Raw genomic sequence first — 21,807 nt, forward strand, 5'->3', positions numbered from 1 at the left:
CTGGTCCAGTTGTGAGGATTTTTGTTTTCTTTATGTTGAGGTGTAATCCATACTGAAGGCTGTGGTCTTTGATCTTCATCAGTAAGTGCTTAAAGCCCTCTTCACTTTCAGCAAACAAGGTTGTGTCATCTGCATATCACAGGTTGTTAATGACTCTTCCTCCAATCCTGATGCCCCCCATTCTTCTTCATACAGTCCAGCTTCTCTGATTATTTGCTCAGCATACAGACTGAATAAGTATGGTGAACAGATACAAACCTGACACACACCTTTCCTGATTTTAAACCATGCAGTCTCCCCTTGTTCTCTTCAAATGACTGCCTCTTGGTCTATGTACAGGTTCCGCATGAGCACAATTAAGTGTTCTAGAATTCCCCGTTCTTCACAATGTTAACCATAATTTACGATCCACACAGTCAAATGCCTCTACTAGTCAATAAAACACAGGTAAACATCTTCCTGGTATTCTCTGCTTTCAGCCACGATCCATCTGACATCAGCAATGATGTCGCTCATTCTATGTCCTCTTCTGAATCCAGCTTGAATTTCTGGCAGTTCCCTGTTGATGTACTGCTGCAACCACTTTTGAATGATCTTCAGCAAAATTTTACTTGTGTGTGATATTAATGATGCTGGCAGCTAGGGATGGCCAAATGACCTCGTTCTGGCCAATAAGATACATAGTAACATCTGTTGGGGGTGGGTACTTCTGGGGAACCTTCTGCTCTCCAGTTAAAAAGAAAGAGCAGATAGGTACTCCTCTTTGTTTAAGTACTGATAGCCAAGTTTTCTGTTTCTTGTAGCCAAAAGCATTCCTAACTGACTTGGTAGGTGACTTAATCAGAGACACAAGATGACCTTTGTTAGAGATGCTGGGTCATCCCCTTAATCTTTCCTCCTGGACAAGACTGAGGCAGGATGCAGCTGCGGGAGCACAGATGTCACTTTGATGACTAAGGTGCCCCTGACCCAAGCCATGGTATTTTCAATTGCCTCATATACATAAGAAAGCTAGAAAACTAAAAAAGAAGACAGAAGAATTGATGCATTTGAATTGTGCTGCTGGCGAAGAAAACTCAATACACCATGGACTGCCAGAAGAACAAGTCAGCCTTAGAAGAAATACAACCGGAAAGCTCCTCAGAAGTGAGAATGGCGAGATTTCATCTTGCTTGCTTTGGACACGTCATCAAGAAAGACCAATCGTAGAAAAGAACACCATGTTTGGTAGCGGGTCAGTGAAAATGAGGAAAAACCTCAATGAGATGGACTGACCCATTAGCCACAACAATGGACTCAAACATATCAAAGATCATGGGGATGGTGCAGGACCAGGCAACAATTCGTTCTGTTCTACATAAGGCCTTCAGGAGTTAGAGCCAACTTGATGGCAACTAACAACAAATTATATTGTATTACATGCGTGCACACACACACACACACAAATGCGCCAGGGTGCTCCTTAAGGGAGGGCCTGCAGCCCATAGCCCTGGCACCAAAACAGCAGCATCTAAGACTGACCCAATAGTGTTCCTTGGCAAAGCAGCCCAGCAGTGTGTAGAGGGGCTGGGAAGCATGATTCTGGAGTCATTGCCTGGGTTCACATTCCAGCTCTACCACTTACTTGTTGGGTGCCCTGGGCAAGTTTCTGTCCCTTTCTGCATTTTTCAATCTTGTCTGGTAAATCCACATGGGAAACTTAACTGAAGAACAAAGAATATTCAGATGCAAATAATGGGGCAGGTAAACTGGGCAGAGGCAGAAAGTGACTTGCCCAGAGTCCCCTGATTCATCAGAGGCAGGGTCAGGAGTCAAAACCAGGCCTTTGGGCAGCCTCAGGAGCCTCGGGCACTGAAGAGAACACCCAGGAAAGTCAGGCTGCAGATTCTAAGCAAGAGCTGTGACATATACTTTGGGGGATGATAAGGAAACCAACAGCTCAAAGATAGCAGAAGTAGAAACAAAACACAAAACCAACCAGCCAGTCCCTGACAAGACAAGAGAAACGCGGGTTTCAAAATGTCCGGCCAGGATGTGTGCTAATTTATTAGGGCTGCTTCTCCATCTCAGCTTTCTGGAAAAGAAAAATTCCTGTGACCTGAACCACTGAATGGACAATTGTGATCATAGAAGTAGCATGGCTCAGGGTGGGGCTGGGGAAATCTATACTATAGAAGTGAAAGAAAAGTAAATTGTGTCTTGGTTTCCCTTCACTCAAAACCGACATTTCCTTAACACTATCAAATGCCATAAAAGGCACAAAATACACTTAGGAACTTGGGGCTGGAGATAAATAATCAAAAAAGCAAGCAAAGGCTCTAATCAGAAAATGTCTTTGTCCCTAGCATTGGCCTGAAGGTGCTCAACGTCAAAGGCTGACCTCAGTCACCTCCCATATACCTACAGCGCAGCACCCTGCACTCTAGAGGCACCCGTTCCACTCTGGGCCAGTATGTGGGAACTGGCTTGGGGCTGCACTCATCCAGGTACATACAGCGGGAGTCCTGGCCTCTCTCACCAAGCCTCCTGGTCTCTGTGGGCACTCCCTTCTGACCCTGGCCTATGTGACCCAAGTTGAAGGCCTGAAGAGGGAAAGATCTGAAGGGCTTTAGTTTCAACAGTTCCACCCACAGGTCCAGGTCAAGTCTCTTTTGGTCCCTTTTCTGCTTAGATTCCCTTGACTTCAGGATGAAAAAGCAGCTTCTGGCCAATTCATCCCCCACCCCTACCCAGTTTGGCTAACATTCCCCATGTCCCCTACTATGGTTCGGCCCAACCTGGATTCTCTCCCCTGCTTATTTTTCTAGTCTCCAGCTGTTCTCCAAAAGGGCCATTTCACATGTCAAGTCTCCTTTCCTAGGGCTCAGCCCAACGGTTCTGCCCTGGCCACCTGCGTGTCCCTGTACACACTCTGGGCCTTCCCCATCCACACCTGTGTCCAGGAGCTCTTGGGGGCAGGGGGGCGATGCTCCCTCCACTGAAGGAGATGGGGGCCAGGCACCCTGCAATGGGGTTAACTGAGAGCCAAGCCCACTTCCTTCCTCAAGTCTGGTCCATTTAACAGGAACTCTTGAGGCCCCACCTCTACTATGTCATTTTTCAGCATTCCCTGCAGCTTTTGTAATTAATGTTTCACATGTCCAAACAAAACCTAAAGGTTTTCTGTTCTTTACCGAGTCAAAGTTCCTTTCATAGAAACCAGCCCCAAACTTATCACTGTTCAAACATGTGAAAACACACACCAGTGGCAGGAAGCTATACATTTTCCCCTTTAGCAGGAACAAGGATGAGCCCGCGTGCAGTGTCCTGGAATGTGCAGCGTCCTGGAATGTGCAGCAGACAGCCCTCTCTGTCCCACGGGCCGAGTCCTGCTGAGGGGAGGGATGTGCGCACAGGCTCTCCATCTAGCCAGTCCTGAGGGAGAGGGGAGCTAAGTCCAAACAGAGCCTCCTTTCCCTTCTGGTCGTGTGGAGGGTTTCTGAGGCCCTGGTCACAAGTTCTAGACAGCTGCTGTGGCAAACATCGTCATCGCCTCATGATGAAGCTGGGCTCATCCTCTTCCTCCTCCTCTGTTCCAGACGCCTCCTCAGAGCTACTGGACTGCTGCTCCTGGGATAGACTGGATCCTGGAATCACATGACATTCGGGTGATATATATACAAATTCACTCCGAGAAGAAAACAAAAAAACCAAACCAGTTGCCGCTGAGTGGATTCCACTTATGTGTGTCAGAGTAGAACTATTCCATAGGGTTTTCAATGGCTCACTTTTGGGGAAGCAGATCGCCAGGCCTTTCTTCTGAGGTGCCTCTGGGTGGATTCAAACTGCCAACCTTTTGGTTAGTAGCTGAGTGCTTAACTGTTTGTGCCACCCAAGGACTCCTTCAGAGCATAAAGGGGCTCTTTAAAAAAGGAGGAGAGCTAAGGAAAATGAGGAACAAGTTGTCGAGCAAGAAGCCAGAGGCAGTCCTCACATCCATCAGTCCCCAACACCGCTTCTCAGGTACTAAGGGTTGGTCACAGAATTGATCTACCACTGCTCTGACAAACGGACTTCTTCCTTATCAAAAGGTCCAGCAGCAAAAAGGATAGCCCGACCTCCGTAAATCAGGTCTCACTGCTTTCTTTATGGCCCCCATCACTGACAATATCTGCCAGCTGGGTAGGGTGACTTCCACAGCTGGCTCTTTACCATTTAATGCTAGGCTGACAGCATTCCTGCTCAAGTCTCAAGTTCTCACCGCAGTCTTGCAAGTGGATTTTCAAAAACTGGAGCAGAGGACTCTGCCCACAACAAATCTGCCAGCTTCCTGGCTCTTCCCAAACACAGACCCAGAGGCCCTCTCTCCTGAAACTCCATGTGCAGCCCTGAACTTCAAGCTTCCTCTTCATGACTGCCAGTACAGCTGAGCTGGCCAAAGCACAGAGGATGGAGACAACTTGTTCCAATAACAACTCCTCCTCCCTCTCTTCTTGGGTGCAGGCGAGTGGGAGAGGATTGGAACAAGGCAAAGCTAGAGACCATATTCTCCAGCTCAGTCCACTCCAGGCAGCCCACTTGCAGGCATGGTGGCCTCGCCAGCTCACAACCAGGGGCTCATCCAGGCCCACCAATGGGCCTCCTCCCTGCAAACGTACTCACCCCAGTGCCCACACACGCACTCAAAGTTTTGCTACTGCTGACAACACAGGGTCAGGCACAGAGCTGCCAGGGAGAGGCCTTGGTTGCCCAAGGCACAGCACAGCGTAAAGTGCAGTTCCACACCCTCGGACGGGACACTACAGAGCACATCGGCTCTGAGATTTAATTAATATAGAACATCCCTTCTTTTCCTCATCAACCTCATGTCAAACAGAATGAGACGTTCAAAAGTACAAATGGCAAGGATATTTTAATAATTAATATTTGTTGAATACCTACTATGTGCCAGGCACTGTGCTAAGTCTTTACATATACTATCTTGTTGACTTCTAACATAGCCTATTATATGTTTATTTTACAGAGAAGGAAAATAAAGTTCAGAGAGGTAAGTAATTTACTGCTCAAGGCCTCATATCAGTAGGACAAGGACCCAGGATTCAAACCAGGACCACTTGAGTCTTCAGGCCTCTGCCCTTAACCATTGCCCTAAACTGCCTTCAGAAATGCATAAGAAAACTGAGGCAAAAGGAAAACGAGCTGGAGCCAGGAGGTGAGCAAAAAAAAAAAAAAGCATGCCATCAGTCCAGTACATGACTAGAGATGAGTCAGGAACTTTGCTCTGTGCTCCCTAGATCCCTGGACCGTGCTCCTTAAGCTTTCTCACATCACAGCCTACATAGAAAATGACAATATCACTATGGCCCAAGGGGAAACCACATGAGACTGCTCACAGCCAGAGGCAGTTTGTCCAAGGTCTTGTGCAGTGTCCACCCTGAAGGCCAAAGAGACCAGGCAGGGTTTCTGCCACTCACAGTCCATTCCCCACATACCAGCAGGAAGCTCTGCTCTAGAACATGGGCTCCAAGGCTGAAGACGGTGAAGATTCCTGTTTTGTTTCATAACTTCATCATGTTCTGTCCATCTTAAACCTCTCTAAGAACTTACATGGCTCTGAACACAGCAGGACAAGAGCATAGGATTTGATCTTTAATCCTGATCTTAAAGAAACTGTAAAATACAGATTAACCTGGATGTTCGAGGAAGGGAGTGTTTTGGATGCCTGAGATGATGATTAACAGGGAAGGGCTCAAAGCATTCTTGTGGCTGAAACATCCCTGAAAATGTATTACCTCATTTAGTAGTAAACAGAATGGATTTCTGTGTGAGTGAGACACACTGTCACGGCCTGAATGAGGAGAAACTTAGAGGTCTGGTATGTGACCCATGAACACTGAAGTAATTCAATAAAATCCATCCATTCATTCAACATTTACTAAGTGCTTACTTCCTGCAGGTACTAGGTTTAGTGTTAGAGATACAAAAATAGAAAAAGCATACTGTCACAAATTAAAATAATGATGAGATACCACTACACACCTATAAGAATGGCTAAAATCTAAAAAACGGACAATACCAATTGCTGGCAAGGATGTAGAGCAAAAAACCTCTCATTTACTGCTGGTGGGAATGCCACTTTGGAAGACAGTTTGGCAGTTTCTTACAAAGCTAAACACAGTTTTACCATATGATCCAGCAATCATGCTTCTAGGTATTTACCCAACGGATGTGAAAACTTATGTCCACACAAAAACTAGCACACAAATGGTTATCACGGCTTTATTCACAAAGCACCCCAAAAATGGAAAGCAATCAAGATGTCCTTCATAGGTGAAGGGATAAACAGACTGTGGTACGTGCATATGGTGGAATACTATTCAGCAATAGAAAAGGAATGAGCTATAAAGCTATGCTAAGACATGATGACTCTTAAGTGGATATTGCTAAGAAAAGGAGTGAGCCTGAGAAGACTACAGCTGTATGATTCCATTAACATATCTGGAAAAGGCAAAACTAGAGAGATGGTAAACAGATCGGTGGTTGCTGAGGGTTGGGGAAAGGGCTGAAGAGGTGAAGCACATATTTTTTAGGACAGTGAAACGAATTTTACGGTATTATGATGGTAGCTGCATGACACTACACATTTGTCAAAACCCACAGAACTTCACAGCACAAAGAGTGAACTTGAATGCATATAAATTAAAAGAAAAAAAATCATCAAGGAGGTCAGGGATCCCAGACTGGAATGAAGAAGCAGACAAATGAATCTAACTGTATTACAAATGTAGGAAACAACCTTACTGAAGGGGATGGGGAAAAACATGCTCACCTAAGCAACTCTGGAAATGAGTGATGTCTGTAAAGACTAAAGGCAAAAGGACCTGTGTAGAAGCATCTACTCTACTCGAAAAAGTTGCTTCCCCTGGCGTAACAGGTTAACAATTCTGAAACCACTATACATTGCTGTACAGTGGAACTGAACAAGTAAGTAAGTGGATGGCGGATGGTGGGAGTCAGGTTACTCACACTGGAGTGGGAGGTCACAGAAAAAACAAGGGGGAAGGCTAGAACAACCCATGTGGTCATGGATTAGAGGTGGAGACATCAGCATGAACTCATGTTTAGCTTAATATAGATACAGCTGGTTACATACAGAAATATTTATAGATGTGTATATATACTGGTTAATATGCTTACATTTATTTGCTCTATCAGCTGAAGAGGGCCTAAAAGCAACATCTCGGCAGCAATGAAGACACACAGTGCCCACTCCCCTGCCCCCATCTTAGCTTCTAATACCATTCTGCAAGAAAAGAAATGAGGGTTCCCCGGAGAAATGGCTGATTCTAGGACTGGGGCAGGAAATATATAAGATAAGCCTGGAATATCTTGTAATGCCAGAAAGTAAGGAAGTACTTAAAAAAAAAAAAAAAGTCACTCCACAATAATATGTCAAAGGGGACACAGGAGCCAACTCAGAAAGCTCTCAATGGCCTGGCTGGAACAATCTGAGCAACAAAATATAGTAATTATAACCTAATACCAAAATATTGGATTATAATCTAAAGTATAAAATAAATACCCATGAGTTAATACTGATATAAAGAAACAACTGAACAAATAAATGGGGGGAGAACAGAAAAATCTTCCATGCAGAAGAATTCCAAATAATTTATGTAGATACTGCGCCTCAAGGAGGTGGAGCATAATTCCCCATTCCTTAACCATGGACTGCGTATGGTGACTACCTTTCAAAGAGTAGAGTATGGAAAGGGATGCTATGAGTAAAGAAGGAGTCCCTGGGTGGTACAAATGGTTAAGCACTAGGCTAACTGAAAAGTTGGCAGTATGAACCCACCTAGAGACACCTCAGAGGAAAGGTCTGGTGATCTGCTTCCGAAAGGTCACAGTCATGAAAACCCTATGGAGTGCAGTTCTACTCTGACACATGGGGTCGCCATGGGTTGGAACTGACTCGATGTCAACTGATTTTGTTTTTTGTTATAGTGGAGAAAGCTGACAAGCACTACTCTACCCAGGCAATGAAGGTCAGCATCAACAGTGACAAGCATGTTGATGGTAGGCACCCTTCTTGATCTGATGTGATGAGAATGGCACTTTACCTCTGTGGTCTTCCTCCTAAAAACCCATAACCCCACTCTAATCATGAGAAGAACATCAGAAGAATCCCACTTGAAGGGCATTCTACAGAATATCTGACCCTCTAAACTATCAAGGTCATGAAAAACAAGGAAAGCCTGAGAAACTTTCACAGCCAACAGGAGCCTAAGGAGACATGAATGGAATGTGGTATCCTGGATGGGATCCTGGAACGGAAAAAGGACATGAAGCAAAAACTAAGGAAATCTGAATAAAGTATGGACTTTAGTTAATAATAATGTATCAATGTTGGTTCATTAATTGTGACAAATGGACCATATTAACTTAAGATGTTAACAACGGGTGAAATCGAGTGTGAAATATATGAGATGTCTCTGTACTATCTTTGTAAGTTTTCTGTAAATCTAAAACTATTCCAAAATTTAAAAATTATTAGAAAAAAAAAAACTGTCCTACCCTCATGGAACTGAGATTATAGCTTGATGGATAAACACAACATGTGATTTAGCAGGTATATAGCAGAGTATATGCAAAACCCTACAGGAGCAAGGTGGAGGGAAAGGCTAGATCTGTTAGGTTGAAGCTGAGGAGGAAGGTTAGGAAAGCTTCACAAAAAGAGAAAACACTGCAACAGGAAGGACAAGTAAGAGTCTCCAGGCAGATAAGGAGTCAGCATGAGAAAGAAAAGAGCACAGAGGCCTGAGCATGTGCAGTGAGGCTGAAGAACAGAGGTTGTAAGCAAGGCTGGAGCAGAGGGTGTGTGGACGGGAGCAGCCAGACCACACTGGTAGAGACTGGAGGGGCCAAGAGTGCCAGGTGCTGCAGAACTACGTTTTAAGCAAGATAACCTCGTGGATGAGCGCACGGCCAATGGAGACACACTACCTGGGATCAAACCCTGGCCCTGTCACCCACTACCTCTACAGCTCTCTGTGAGCACCTTCATGGCTCGGTGCCTGAGGTCCCTCACATTTGTAAAATGGAGATAAGAATATGGACTACCTTACAGGGCTGCTGTGAGCATTAAATCAGTTAATACGCAAAATGTACTCAGAACTGGGGTAGTACATGATAAGTGTTCAATAAATGTTAGCTATCGTTATTACTTATGCAGAAGAATGAATGACAATCCATGTTTTAAAAAGAGTTTTGGAGGCTGTAAACAGGTGGGTGGGGTGTATGTGGGGAGTGGGGGGGAAGGCATGGGAAGAGAGTGAAGGCTGCTCTCATGGCCTAGGAAGATCTGGATCTACATTTTTGTAAGGCTTTTACTAAATCCCCAACAGACTTTCTCTGATATGCATCACTCTTATACACATGGAGGAAGAGTAATTTTTAAAAGTTAATGCTGGCAGGTATATGGTAAAAGTGTACGCTACTGCAAATCACTGATGGCAGTAAAAATTGGTACTATCTCTTTGGAAAGTAGCTGCCAATACATTTGAAGAGCCATAAATCCTCTTCATACTCTGTGATCTAGTAATTTCCACTGCTGGGAGGTGGGGCCAAGATGGCGGAGAAGTTAGATGCTTCCAGTGGTCCCTGTTACAACAAAGACCCGAAAAAACAAGTGAATTGATTATATATGACAATCTAGGAGCCCTGAACATCAAAGGCAAAGTTGAGGAATCGGACTGAGTGGCAAGAGGAGGGAGAGATGGTCTGGAAGCAGTGAGGAGTTGCCAGAACTGACCCAGCGGGAGCCAGAGCCCTTCAGGCCGGATCAGCTCATGGTGCACGGTAAGGCAAGCAGTGGCGCTCCGGAGGCGTTTTCCACATTGGGAGAGACCCAGAGGCAGAAAGTCCACTCGGCCTTCCAGAACCAGTGAGAAGCAGCTCAGCGAAAGACAAGTACTTGCATCTGGCCTACTGCGCAGGTCAAAAACACTCCCCTACACCCCACTTTGGGAAAAACCTCTCTCCCATCTAACTCCCCACTCCCTGCTCTGCACTGGGTCTGGGACGGCTTCAGTGACTACCGAGTCCCCTGGGCTGGAAGTAGGACTCGACACACACCCTGAGCCATCTCCTGGCCTTGGAGAGGGAACAAATTAACAAAGGGGAAAAAATAATCTGCCAGCTCCCCTAAGCCAGAAACTCAGGGTAGGCACAGCTACTTTGCCCAGGCACAGGCATAAGGGGTCCACGGACTTTGAGTGCCTTTCCCCCTGCATAGACTTGTGTGGGCCCATTTCAACAGCGTAGGCCCTCATTACTACAGTACAACAGGGTACATACCTGAAGTCTAACTTCAACTGTTTCAGCTGTGAAGTGGCAGGTTCGTGACATTTGACACTGCTCTGCCCATTTACCAGGGTCTTCACCTACCCACATCAGGGGCCTGAGGACTGGTGGCTCCACCCATGCCATCCAGCCACCTGCAACAGGGGCCCAAGAATAAGTGGTACCCCCCAGTCCTTACAGCTAACGGCACCGGGAGCTCACAGTCCGGCTGCAAAACCCACCTGCCTACGCACTCTAGGGAACAGGGACATGCTTTCCTCCCGGACACTCGGGGGTGGCCGTCGGCCCCCTGCCTTGCTCAGCGTTGTGACCCCCTGCTGCAGCCAGATGCCTGTGCCTATACGAATCACCCATGCCTGTCTAGGACTGTAGGTGAGAGCCTGCACCACACACTTGGTGGCCGATTACCTAGGCACCTGAGTTGAATCCATACAGGAGGAGTGGGCAGACTCCTGGGCTCACATATTTAGTGGCAGCTCTGGCCACGTGGTGGCAGGACATTGGAGGTCAGGGGCACCGGTGATCAGGCTAGCTCACACGAGTAGCGTATTTGGACATATCAAAATAAAACAAAACAAGAAGCTAGGACACAGTAAGCAAACATAAAATAAATAAATATAATAACTTATTGATGGCTTGGAGACAATAGTCAGTATCAAATCACATAAAGAGGCAGACCATGATGGCTTCAGTAAGCTCTCAAAATAAAGAATCAAAAAATTTTCCGGAGGAAGAGAATTTCTTGGAATTGCCAGAGGCAGAATACAAAAGATTAACATACAGAACTCTTCAAAAAATCAGGAAGGAGATTAGGCAAAATGCAGATCAAACAATAGAAGAATTTAAGATTAGAGAAGAGCACAACGACAAATTTAACAGGCTGCAAGAATCCATAGAGAGACAGCAGATTAACAATAAAATTTCAGAATTAGACAACTCAATAGAAAGTCACAGGAGCAGAACTGAGGCAATGGAAGTCAGAATTAATGAGACTGAAGATAAAGCACTTGACACCAACTTACTTGAGGAAAAATCAGATAAAAGATTTAAAAAAAATGAAGAACCCTAAGAACTATGTGGGACTCTATCAAGTGGAATAACCTACAAGTGACTGGAATACCAGAACAGGGGGGATAACAGAAAATACAGAGAGAATTGTTGAAGATTTGTTGGTAGAAAACTTCCCTGATATCGTGACAGATGAGAAGATATCTATCCAAGATGCTCATCAAACCTCACATACAGGAGATTCCAAAAGAAAGTCACCAAAACATATTATAATCAAACTTGCCAAAACCAAACATAAAGAGAGAATTTTAAGAGCGGCTAGGGATAAACAAAAAGTCATCTACAAAGGAGAGTCAACAGTAATTCCCACTGTTGGAAAAATATATGAAGGAAATAACCCAGAAAGGGGGAAGGGACATAGGGACATGATACTCATGGAAGTATCTTCTCTTTAGAGAAAAAGTAGAATCAGTCTACTGTCTAACAAAGGGGAAAGAGTTAGGTATATTATGGCATGTCAATTGTTGGAATATTACTAAAAAATATGAAGGAATGAAAACACTTATAATGTTAATAAAATAAGCAAAATGGCAAATCGTTCATATACTGTATATAAGTACATAAGTGATGTGTGCATATGGAGAGAGAATAAAGGAAAACTGACAGATAGAAAGTGATCCATAAAGATCAGGATGATGGTATCGAGTTTTTCCATTGCTTACTTCCATTATGTTATACTATTGTTTATATAAAATCCAGGAATTTATTCATTGATTATAGAGATACTGGGTAAAATGTCAGTGAGCGCAAATGAAGCAAATATTACCTAACTCTTTTTTGCCAGATAAATTAGTCAACTAGAAAAACTATCCTTTTACTATGTAATTGTAAAGACGTGGGTAAGTACTTATGATACAATGTTACACGATAAATTTGGGACTATAAATATGGTATTTACATAAATAAGGTATGCATAACATGTATTTTTATATTAGGCCCCTGGGTGGCACAAATGGCTAAGTGCTGGACTAGTAACTGAAAGGTTGCTGGTTCAAATCCACCCTCAGGTACCTATAAAGAAAGGCCTGGCAATCTGTTTCCAAAAGGTCACAGCCATGAAAACCTACGGAGTGCAGTTCTACCGTGCAACACATGGGGTTGCCATGAGTCGGAATCAACTCGACAGCAACTGGTTTTTTAATTGTATTAAAGAACTGAAAGCAAAGAAATCACATTAAAATGTTAACATGATTATTTCTGGTAAGGAGTATAGATCTTTTTTTTTTTGTTATTCTTCTTTGCATATTCCAAAAATTTCTAAAACTATCATATATTACCTTTATTGTCAAAAGACACAAAGGATATGGATAGTTTTCCAACATAGTATGCATAAGAAAAAAACAGAAACATACTGAGTGCCTTCTGAACACCAGATACCTGCCTCTAGATGAGTAGCTCTCAACTGGGAACAATTTTGCCCCCCACTGCCCACTGGGGTATATTTGACAATGTCTGGAGACTTTTTTATTGTCATAGCTGGGGGCAGGGTGCTACTGGCTTCTAGTGGGTAGAGGCCAGGATATTTTCAAACATCCTACAACGAACAGAGTGCAGCCCCTTACAACAAAAAATTATCAGGCGCAAAATGTCAACAGTGCTGAGGTTGGGAAACTCTGCTCTAGAAGTACCTAGTAACAAATCACCTTACAGTCACCTGGATTTCTCTGGCAGGCAGGTCTATGTTATGATAAGTAACACTGGTGTTAGACTATATCATTTTGGAAGCTCAAGGCTTCATAATAATCTAAATTGGCATAATGCCATCCACTGGTGTCATCAGACATCAATCCCACACTGCAGGGTCTCTTCACTGAGTTGCTGGACCAGCATGGAAAATAAGTGGGTATACTTCCTCGCCAACAATAGAACAGAACTCCTAGCCAGCAGCCCCACACCCCTTTTTAGAGGAAGAGCCAAGAGGCTGGAGTACTTTGAGTGATCTACCCACCTCCAAGTCCACGTACCCAGAGGTGCACAGAAGCCACCTTGTGGCACAACTGGTATTACTACATTAAATTTCTACTTCATTTGGACAACTTAAAAATCTATTTACTCTTCCACAAAATGAAAAATAAGGAGGGAAACTGAGAAGGCATGGTGAAAGCCACACAAACCATTCTTACGACAGTTATTCTTATTGTATGCTCTTGTCTACTCATTTGGTACTCAGCATATATAATCACACAGAATTAATCATTTCTTAATTTGTACAGACACTAATTTCAGAATCAAATATAGAGCAGGGCCCACATACTATACCAATGATTTCTAAATTTGACTATAGCCCCTACCCCACATAGACAGTGAAAGAAAATTTCACAAAACAATACTATTCTTACCATGTGACACACTGATGTTTTCTAGTCTATTTTCATTAAAAAAAAGAATAGTAATAAGAATCTAAACTGATCCATGAAGCAGTGACTAAAGGCTCACAACACTCAGTTTGAAAACCACTGTGCCACCATGATGCGGCTCCATGAGGCAGCATGACCACAAGGTCTACCTTGTTGGCTCAAGGCAGGAGGAGACACAGTGAAAGGACATCAGGAGCGTGAAACAAGCTGGAGGCTCTGGAGGAAATCCACCTGAAGTATTAAAACCTGTTGTGTGATCTCTGGAACATTCTTTATAGCCTTAGACAAAGAAAGGCGACTGAAACCGTGTCATCGCAGTGCCTAATGTCTAAAAGGGGCTGCAGAGGGGGATTTAAGAAATCTCAGCTCTGTGATACTGCCACCCATCTCCCTCAATGCAAGAACCGATTACTACAAAGTTAATATGCGACTCCAAAGAGCCAATGCAGGTTCGCTAAGCACAGACTCACAGCAAACTGACCTCAGTTTCTTTCTAAAAGAGTTCTTAGGTTTACCAGTGAGAAAAACAAACCCAAACCCCCACCAAAAAAACCAATCCCATAACCATCGAGTCGATTCCAACTTGTAGAGACCCTTCAGGACAGAGCAGAACTGCCTCAAAGGGTTTCCAAGGAGAGGCTGGTCGTTTCGAACTGCTGACCTTTTGGTTGGCAGCCGAGCTCTTAACCACTGGCCCACTAGGGCTCCTTACCAATGACGGAAACCCTCAAGACATGGTATATCTTAATGCCAGCAAAGCACTTGACAGAGTCATCAAATTGCAGAATTAGATTGATCGAAAAATGAGTTAATCATTTACAAGTTGAAAAAAAAAAAAAAACCTCACTCAAAGAAGGGAAGCTGTATGTTTAAGATCAGAGTGAAGCACAGTGAGAGCTAAGCCTAGAATTCAGGTTTATTCAACTGCCTCAAATTTCCTCTGAAGTCTCCTATGATACCTCTGTGGGTGAGATGAACAAAAGAATGAGTCTGGCTGCTTCTTAGGTGGAGAATAAATCCACCCAGTGAGTTTTAGTCAACAGGTCAGGGTCAACCTAGATGGAGTTCTCTAATGGACGCTGCCCTTGGCCCATTCTGGTTCAACACTTCTACCATGGAGCAGCTATTCAAGGACCCTGAAAAGTAAATGGCAGCAGGCAGACTGGGGAAGAAGTGCCACTAGAACAGCAGTGAGTATCCTGTTTTTTTTTTTCCCTCTAGTATCTTCCAGCCTAGACTCTAAGTGACCCAAAACCCAGAAGTGGCGGCCAGGCGTGGACAGACAGAGCTCCAGGAGAAGCCTCCTAGTTCTGGTTCAAGAAGTGAGAAAGGGGACTCCTAATGCTCAGAGGCAAGGAAATTTCTGGTGCTTCTTTTCTCCAACCACTCACATCCTCACTCCTAAGAATCTTGCTGTGGTCACAAGTGGCAGCAGTGACAACAGTGGCAGTGGGGCCCTGCAGGCAGCTAAAACTTTGAAGGAGGGGAATTTTTCTTTCTGATCAGAGGAGCTGTAGTCCCAAGATAGTGGGTCAAGTCCCTGTTGCTTTTTTTTCTCTCTCTGTCCTCCCACTGCTTGACCCTGGCTTCAGGCACAGTTGCAGGAAGTGTGCAGCAGAGTGAGTTAACTAAAGCCCCAGTTTTCTGAAAAGGGGAGCCCCAGGAAACCAAAAATTATAGGAGAGATCATGGAGAGGGCGAGATTGGAAAAGAGACCCCATAAAATTGTGCATGAACTCCTGGGCCCACCCGAGCAGCACATGCATGGATCTGGCCCTAACCACACCAAACACTTTGTATGGGAAGTGAACTCAAAGAACTGAGCTCAAACTGGCCACTCGCTGATGCACATGCAGAACAGATGGCATAGTAAAAGCTTTGAAAACTGAACTGACATTGGAACCACAACCCACAGAAGGCTGGTACAGAACTTATGTCCTGAATGCAACTGGGTTGACTGACAGTTAAAACAAGTATCAACATTCTCCACAGGGTTTAAACAAGACCCAGAGCCTCATGATATAATTCAAAATGTCCAGGATAGAAAGTTATAAAGTTGCTTGGCATATGAATAACCAAGAAAATCTCAACTTGCATGAGAAGAGACGATCAACAAACGCTAATGCCGAGATGACCAAGATGTTGGAATTATCAGACAAATGCTTTAAACAGCTACTTAAAATGGTTTTCCAAGAAGTAAAGGTGGACACTCCTCAAATAAACAAAAATACAGAAAACTGCATCAAAGAAATAGAAGATATAAAGAAGGCAAAAGACATACACCTACAGATTCAAGTAACTCAGTGAACTCCAAACAGGATAAAACCAAGGAAATCCATGCTCAGACATACTGTAATCAAACTGCTGAAATTTAAATGAGAATCTCCTTCAGGGAAGAAGGTGTTACATGTTCACATGAAGGAAAGCTAAGAAAATGTGTAGCCAATAGACCTGTCCTAAATCAGTGACTAAAGGAAGTTCTTCATAGATCAGGGAAATGATACTAAAGGGAAGTTTCAAACATCAAGAATGAAGGAAAAGCAACAGAAACGGTAACTATCTGGTTAATCGATGATTCTTCTCTAGAGCAACCACTAAAAAACAAAACACAAAACAAAACAACAAAAACCCCAATTATAAAAAAGGGATCGTACCAAAAAGCACATGAAAAGATGCTCACCATCGTTAGTCATTAGGGAGATGCAAAAATCTAAATCAAAACTACAATGATACCACTTCACCCCCACTAGAACGGCTTATGATCCAAAAACAGAAAATAACAGGTGATGGTGAGGATGTGGAGAAACTGGATCCCTCATCCACTGCTGGTGGGAACGCAAAATGGTACAGCCATTACGGAAAACAGTTTGGCAGCTCCTCAATAAGTTAAAAACATAGAACTACCATATGATCCAGCAATCCCAACCCTAGGTATGTACCGAAAAGAACCAAATGCAGGAAAACAAACAGACACTCGTACACCAATGTTCACTGCAGCATTGTTCACAATAGCCAAAGGTGGAAACAACCTACATGTCTATCAACTGATGAACAGACAGGCAAAATGTGATATATACATACGCGTAAAACACGCTGCTGTCGAGTGGATTCTGACTCATAGCGACCCTGTAGGACAGAATAGACCTGCCCCATAGGATTTCCAAGGCTGTAATCTTTTACAGAAGCAGAATGCCATATCTTTCTTCCATGGAGCAGCTGGTGGGTTTGAACTGCCGGCCTTTTGCTTGGCAGGCGAGTGCTTTAACCACTGCACCACCAGGGCTCCTTAATTACATACAATGGAATATTACTCAGCCATAAAAAGAAATGAAGTCCTGATACATGCTACAACATGAATGGAGAGAAAACATTATGTGGAGTGAAATAAGTCAGTCACAAAAGGACAAATATTGTATGATCTCATTTATATGAAACGGGCAAATATATAGAGGCCAAAGTTTATTATCGGTTACCAGGGATGGAAGGGAGGGGGCAAAGAGGAGTCTTTACTTAGGGGTTACTGAGTTTCTGTTAATAAAAAACCCAAACCGAACCCACTGCCCTCAAGTCGATTCCGATGCACAGCGACCCTAAGGGACAGAGTAGAACTGCCCCATAGGGTTTCCAAGGAGTGGCTGGTGGATTCAACCTGTCCATCTCTTGGTTAGCAGCCAAGCTCTTAACCACTGCGCCACCACGGCTCCGTTTCTATTAATAGTGGTGGAATAATTTGGAAATGAACAGCGGTGATGGTTGGACAACACGATGAACATAATCGATCTCAGTGAATTAGATACGTAAAAAATGTTTTGTTACATACATATTTACCACGATAAAACAATAAATAAAAAAAGATAGCAGTTATTAGAAGAAAACAGAGCAGGAGAAAAGTGGGGTGCAGAACTCAAATTCTAGTAAAAAGACCAGACTTAATGGTCTGACTGAGACTGAAGGAACCCTGGAAGACATGGCCCCCAGACTGTTAGCCCAGAACTAAAATCATTCCCGAAGCCAACTCTTCAGACAAAAATTAGACTGGACTACAAGACATAAAATGATACTCGTGAGGAGTGTGCTTCTAAGCTTAAGCAGATATATGAGACTAAATGGACAGCTCCTGTCCAGAGGCGAGATGAGAAGGCAGAAAGGGACAGGAGCTGGGTGAATGGACACGGGAAATCTGAGGTGGAAAGGAGGAGTGTGCTGTCACATTGTAGGGAGAGCAACTAGGGTCACCTAATAATGTGTGTATAAATGTTTGTATGAGAAACTGACTTTAACTGTAAACTTTTCACTTAAAGCACAATAATAAAAAAACAAAACAAAACAGGAGACTTATAGTTCTCTCGGAGCTATTGTATCAGAGACAGTATACAATATTGCAGATTGAGTTTCATTTAAAATGACTATTTTCTTCTAAAAAAATAAAAAGTATGCAGAAAATACTAAGCATAATGCAGGATGTAGAAATTTCTTTAATGCTAAATGCTTTAAAATCAGTTTGAAAGTTATATATCAGCTTTAAATTTCCTTAATACACAGAAATATTCTAATTCATAATCTTTTAGAGCATTTCTTTTCCATTTTAAAGTGAGTTTACATTTAAAATTATAGTGATTTAAGGCTTAATATCTCTGTAAAGCAATATGAATCACACCTACCTTTATAAACCTCTGTTCATGTGAGTGTGAATTCAAATTATGAGAATGAAAACTATAGGCAAAAAAAGGGGATATAGTTAAAAAAAACAATAGCTAGATTAAAATGGATTAAAAAAAAAAAGTTGAAATAATCCCAAAAGAAGGCAGGAAGGGGGAAACAGACGAAAAAAAGAAAAAAGAAAATGATAGACCTAAATCCAAACATATCAACAAAAAGACAGAAAGCTCAGAATAAATAAAAAAACAGGACGCAAACATTTGATGTCTACAGAAAACTCACTTCAAATGCAATACTATACACAGATTAAAATTCAGAAAGATGGAAGCACTTCCAGAACTGCAGAGTAAGGACCTCCGACAATCTGCTCCTCTATAAAAGCAACGGGAACACTGGCAAAAATTGTCAACATCAACATTGTTTAGAACTCTGGAAATGTTTCTTGGATTGTTCAGGAAAAATGACTGAATCTCAGTAAGAATGGTCCAATTTGTGGCGTTTTCCCTTGTCTTATTTCCACTTCCCTCTAAACCAGCTCTGAGGTAGCCTTGAAAACCAACAGCCTCACAATCATGGCAGCCGTGAAAATCAGCACCCTAGGAGCCACTGAAGGAGCAAACCGGGTTTGGAGCTCCTCAAAAAGTTCTATCTTCAGACCCCCGTAACTATTTCACCGTCTGGCAGCTCCCTGGAAATCTTCACTTGCAAGGCCTGTCTATTTGACCTGACTCAGTGCTTTATCAGTATGAACTGCTTTGTCCCCAGGCTGTTGGTGAATAATGATCAATAATTAAAAAAAAAAAAAAAAAAAAAACCTTTGCCATGGAGTCAATTCCGACTGGTAGTGACCCTACAGGAAAGAGTAGAACTGCCCCACAGATTTCCAAGGCTGTGATATTATGGAAGCCGACTGCCATCTCTCTCTCCCCGAGTGAACTTCTTACCTTTCACCTTTCAGCTAGCAACCAGGTGCTAAACCACTCCTTAAACATCACACCTGCCTGAGGCAATGATAACAGCTGAGGCAAACAAGAAGCTTAAGAGGAAAAGCTGGGGGATGAGATGCCCATAGGAGGCTTTGAAAAGCTCCAACATATTCCTGGGACTCCAGAAGGCCACGTACAGGTATACGGCTGTGTGCATACCCAAGAAAGATCTGTGAAGGCTCTCATCTTTTACCTCTGGCTGACCCTGAGGCTCTGTGCAAGCAGAAGTGAAGGTTCTTGTTAGGTGTTGTTGAGTCAGTTCTGACTCATACTACCCTATGATGTACAACAGAACTAAACACTGCCCAGTCCTGCGCCATCCTCACAATCGTTGCTGTGTTTGAATCCACTGTTGCAGCCACTGTGTCAATCTATCTCCTTGGGGGTCTTCTTCTTCACTGACCCTCTCCTTTATCAAGCATGATGTCCTTCCCCAGGGACTGGTCCCTCCTGAAAACATCTCCAAAGTATGTGAGACGAAGTCTCGCCATTCTTGTTTCCAAGGAGCATTCTGGCTGTACTTCTTCCAAGACAGACTTGTTCACTCTTCTGGTAGTCCACGGTATATTCAAGATTCTTTGATAACACCATAATTCAAAGGCATCAATTCTTTTTTGGTCTTCCTCATTCATTGTCCAGCTTTCGAATACATATGAAATGACTGAAAACACCAGGGCTTTGGTCAGGTGCATCTTAGTCCTCAAGGTGACATCTTTGCTTTTCAACACTTTAAAGAGGTCTTTTGCAGCAGACTTGGGCAATGCAATACATTGTTTGATTTCTTGACTGCTGCTTCTACGGCCATTGATTATGAATCCAAGTAAAATGAAATCCTTGACAACTTCAATATTTTCTCTGTTTATCATGGTATTGTTTATTCGTCCAGTTGTGAGGATTTTTGTTTTCTTTATGTTGAGGTGTAATCCATACTGAAAGCTGTCGTCTTTGATCTTCATCAGGAAGTGCTTCAAGTCATCTTTGCTTTGTGAAAACACACAAATAGGAACAGCAAAAACAAGCCCTGGGAAGGGACAGTCAAATTACCTAGAGCCAAGGAGACCTATTTCCTAATAGTCAAAGCTACAGTATCCCCTCAAAAGAACACTGAGACTGGCTCTTGTGTCCGATCCTCCAGTCCCTGTCCCATGTACTTCCATATTCCCCTGTGAGCATATGTTGGTGGGGAGGGCAGGTGGGGAAAAAGTGATGCGGTGGTTTATTTGAGGGATGAGGTCTTCACAGTCACACTTTCACATTATAAAATAATTTCCTCTAGAAAAAAGTGAGGAACAGTCTAAAACCATATACTATATCACACAGTGAACTTACAACTCGTAAGAAAACGCTCTTAGAAAGGAGCCAATCATATTTCAGTATGTCAACAGAAGCAAGACTTTGTCTTAACACCAAAAATCACAATCATCTACCTCGGAACCAAGTCTAGCCAGTTAGGGAACAACTATCCATTCAGTAATGTGGTTGGACAGTTATCATTTTCCTTGGCCTTCTCTATCTGGGGCCCCCTCCCTCCCTTATTCTCAACCTACGGGCTCCTGGAGTAGATGGCACCCCTGGACTTCTGGTGGGTTCAGAGGGCAGAAATGGCAGCGCTGTGGGATGTTGACCCAATATCCTCTTCCCATTCCTCCTTGTTACCAGAACCCCAATTCTGTCAAGAACAGCAACATACCCAGCTCCCAGCAATGATCATGAGAGGTTTAAGTCAGTCATGATAACCCTGTTTTCTGTTCGTCTAACCTGCTTGCTTGTTGTTAGGACCTGTCAAGTCGGTTCTGATTTATAGTGACCCTATGTACAACAAAAGGAAAACACTGCCCAGTCCTGTGCCATCCCCACAATTGTTGCTATGTTTGAGCCCACTGTTGCAGCCATTGTGTCAATCCATCTTTTGGGGATTTTCCTCTTTTTTGCTGATCCTCTACTTTACCAAGCATGGTGTCTTTCTCCAGGGATTGGTCCCTCCTGATAACATGTCCAAAGCACGTGAGATGAAGTCTTGCCATTCTCACTTCTAAGGAGCATTCTAGCTACACTTATTCCAAGGCAGACTTGTTCCTTCTTCTGGCTGTCCATATTGTATTCAAGATTCTTTGCCAACACCATAATTCAAAGGCGCCAATTCTTCTTCAGTCTTCCTTATTCATTGTTCAGCTTTCGCATGCATATGAGGTGATAGAAAAAATGGCTTAGGTCAGGCACACCTTAGTCCTCAAGGTGACATCTTTGCTTTTTAACACTTTAAAGAGGTCTTTTGCAGCAGATTTGCCCAGTGCGATACACCGTTTGATTTCTCAACTGGTGCTTCCATAGGTGCTGACTGTGGATCCAAGGAAAATTAAATCCTTGACAGCTTCAATCTTTTCTCCATTTAT

At 43.3% G+C, this 21,807-nt stretch overlaps 1 protein-coding gene across 1 annotated transcript in view; it reads right to left on the reverse strand.

The window, feature by feature from the left end:
- Window positions 1–1,356: 1,356 nt before the first annotated feature.
- The window catches only part of PRKRIP1 (PRKR interacting protein 1), a 30,098-nt gene continuing 9,647 nt past the window's right edge, over window positions 1,357–21,807 (reverse strand). Inside the window, exon 6 of the mRNA XM_023740262.1 lies at window positions 1,357–3,626. Coding sequence (XP_023596030.1) covers window positions 3,526–3,626 — 101 coding nt within the window. The 3' untranslated portion in view covers window positions 1,357–3,525. The remainder of the gene's footprint in view (window positions 3,627–21,807) is intronic.

The sequence above is a fragment of the Trichechus manatus genome, unplaced genomic scaffold (genome assembly GCF_000243295.1).
Source record: "Trichechus manatus latirostris isolate Lorelei unplaced genomic scaffold, TriManLat1.0 scaffold00151, whole genome shotgun sequence".
Classification (NCBI taxonomy): domain Eukaryota; kingdom Metazoa; phylum Chordata; class Mammalia; order Sirenia; family Trichechidae; genus Trichechus; species Trichechus manatus.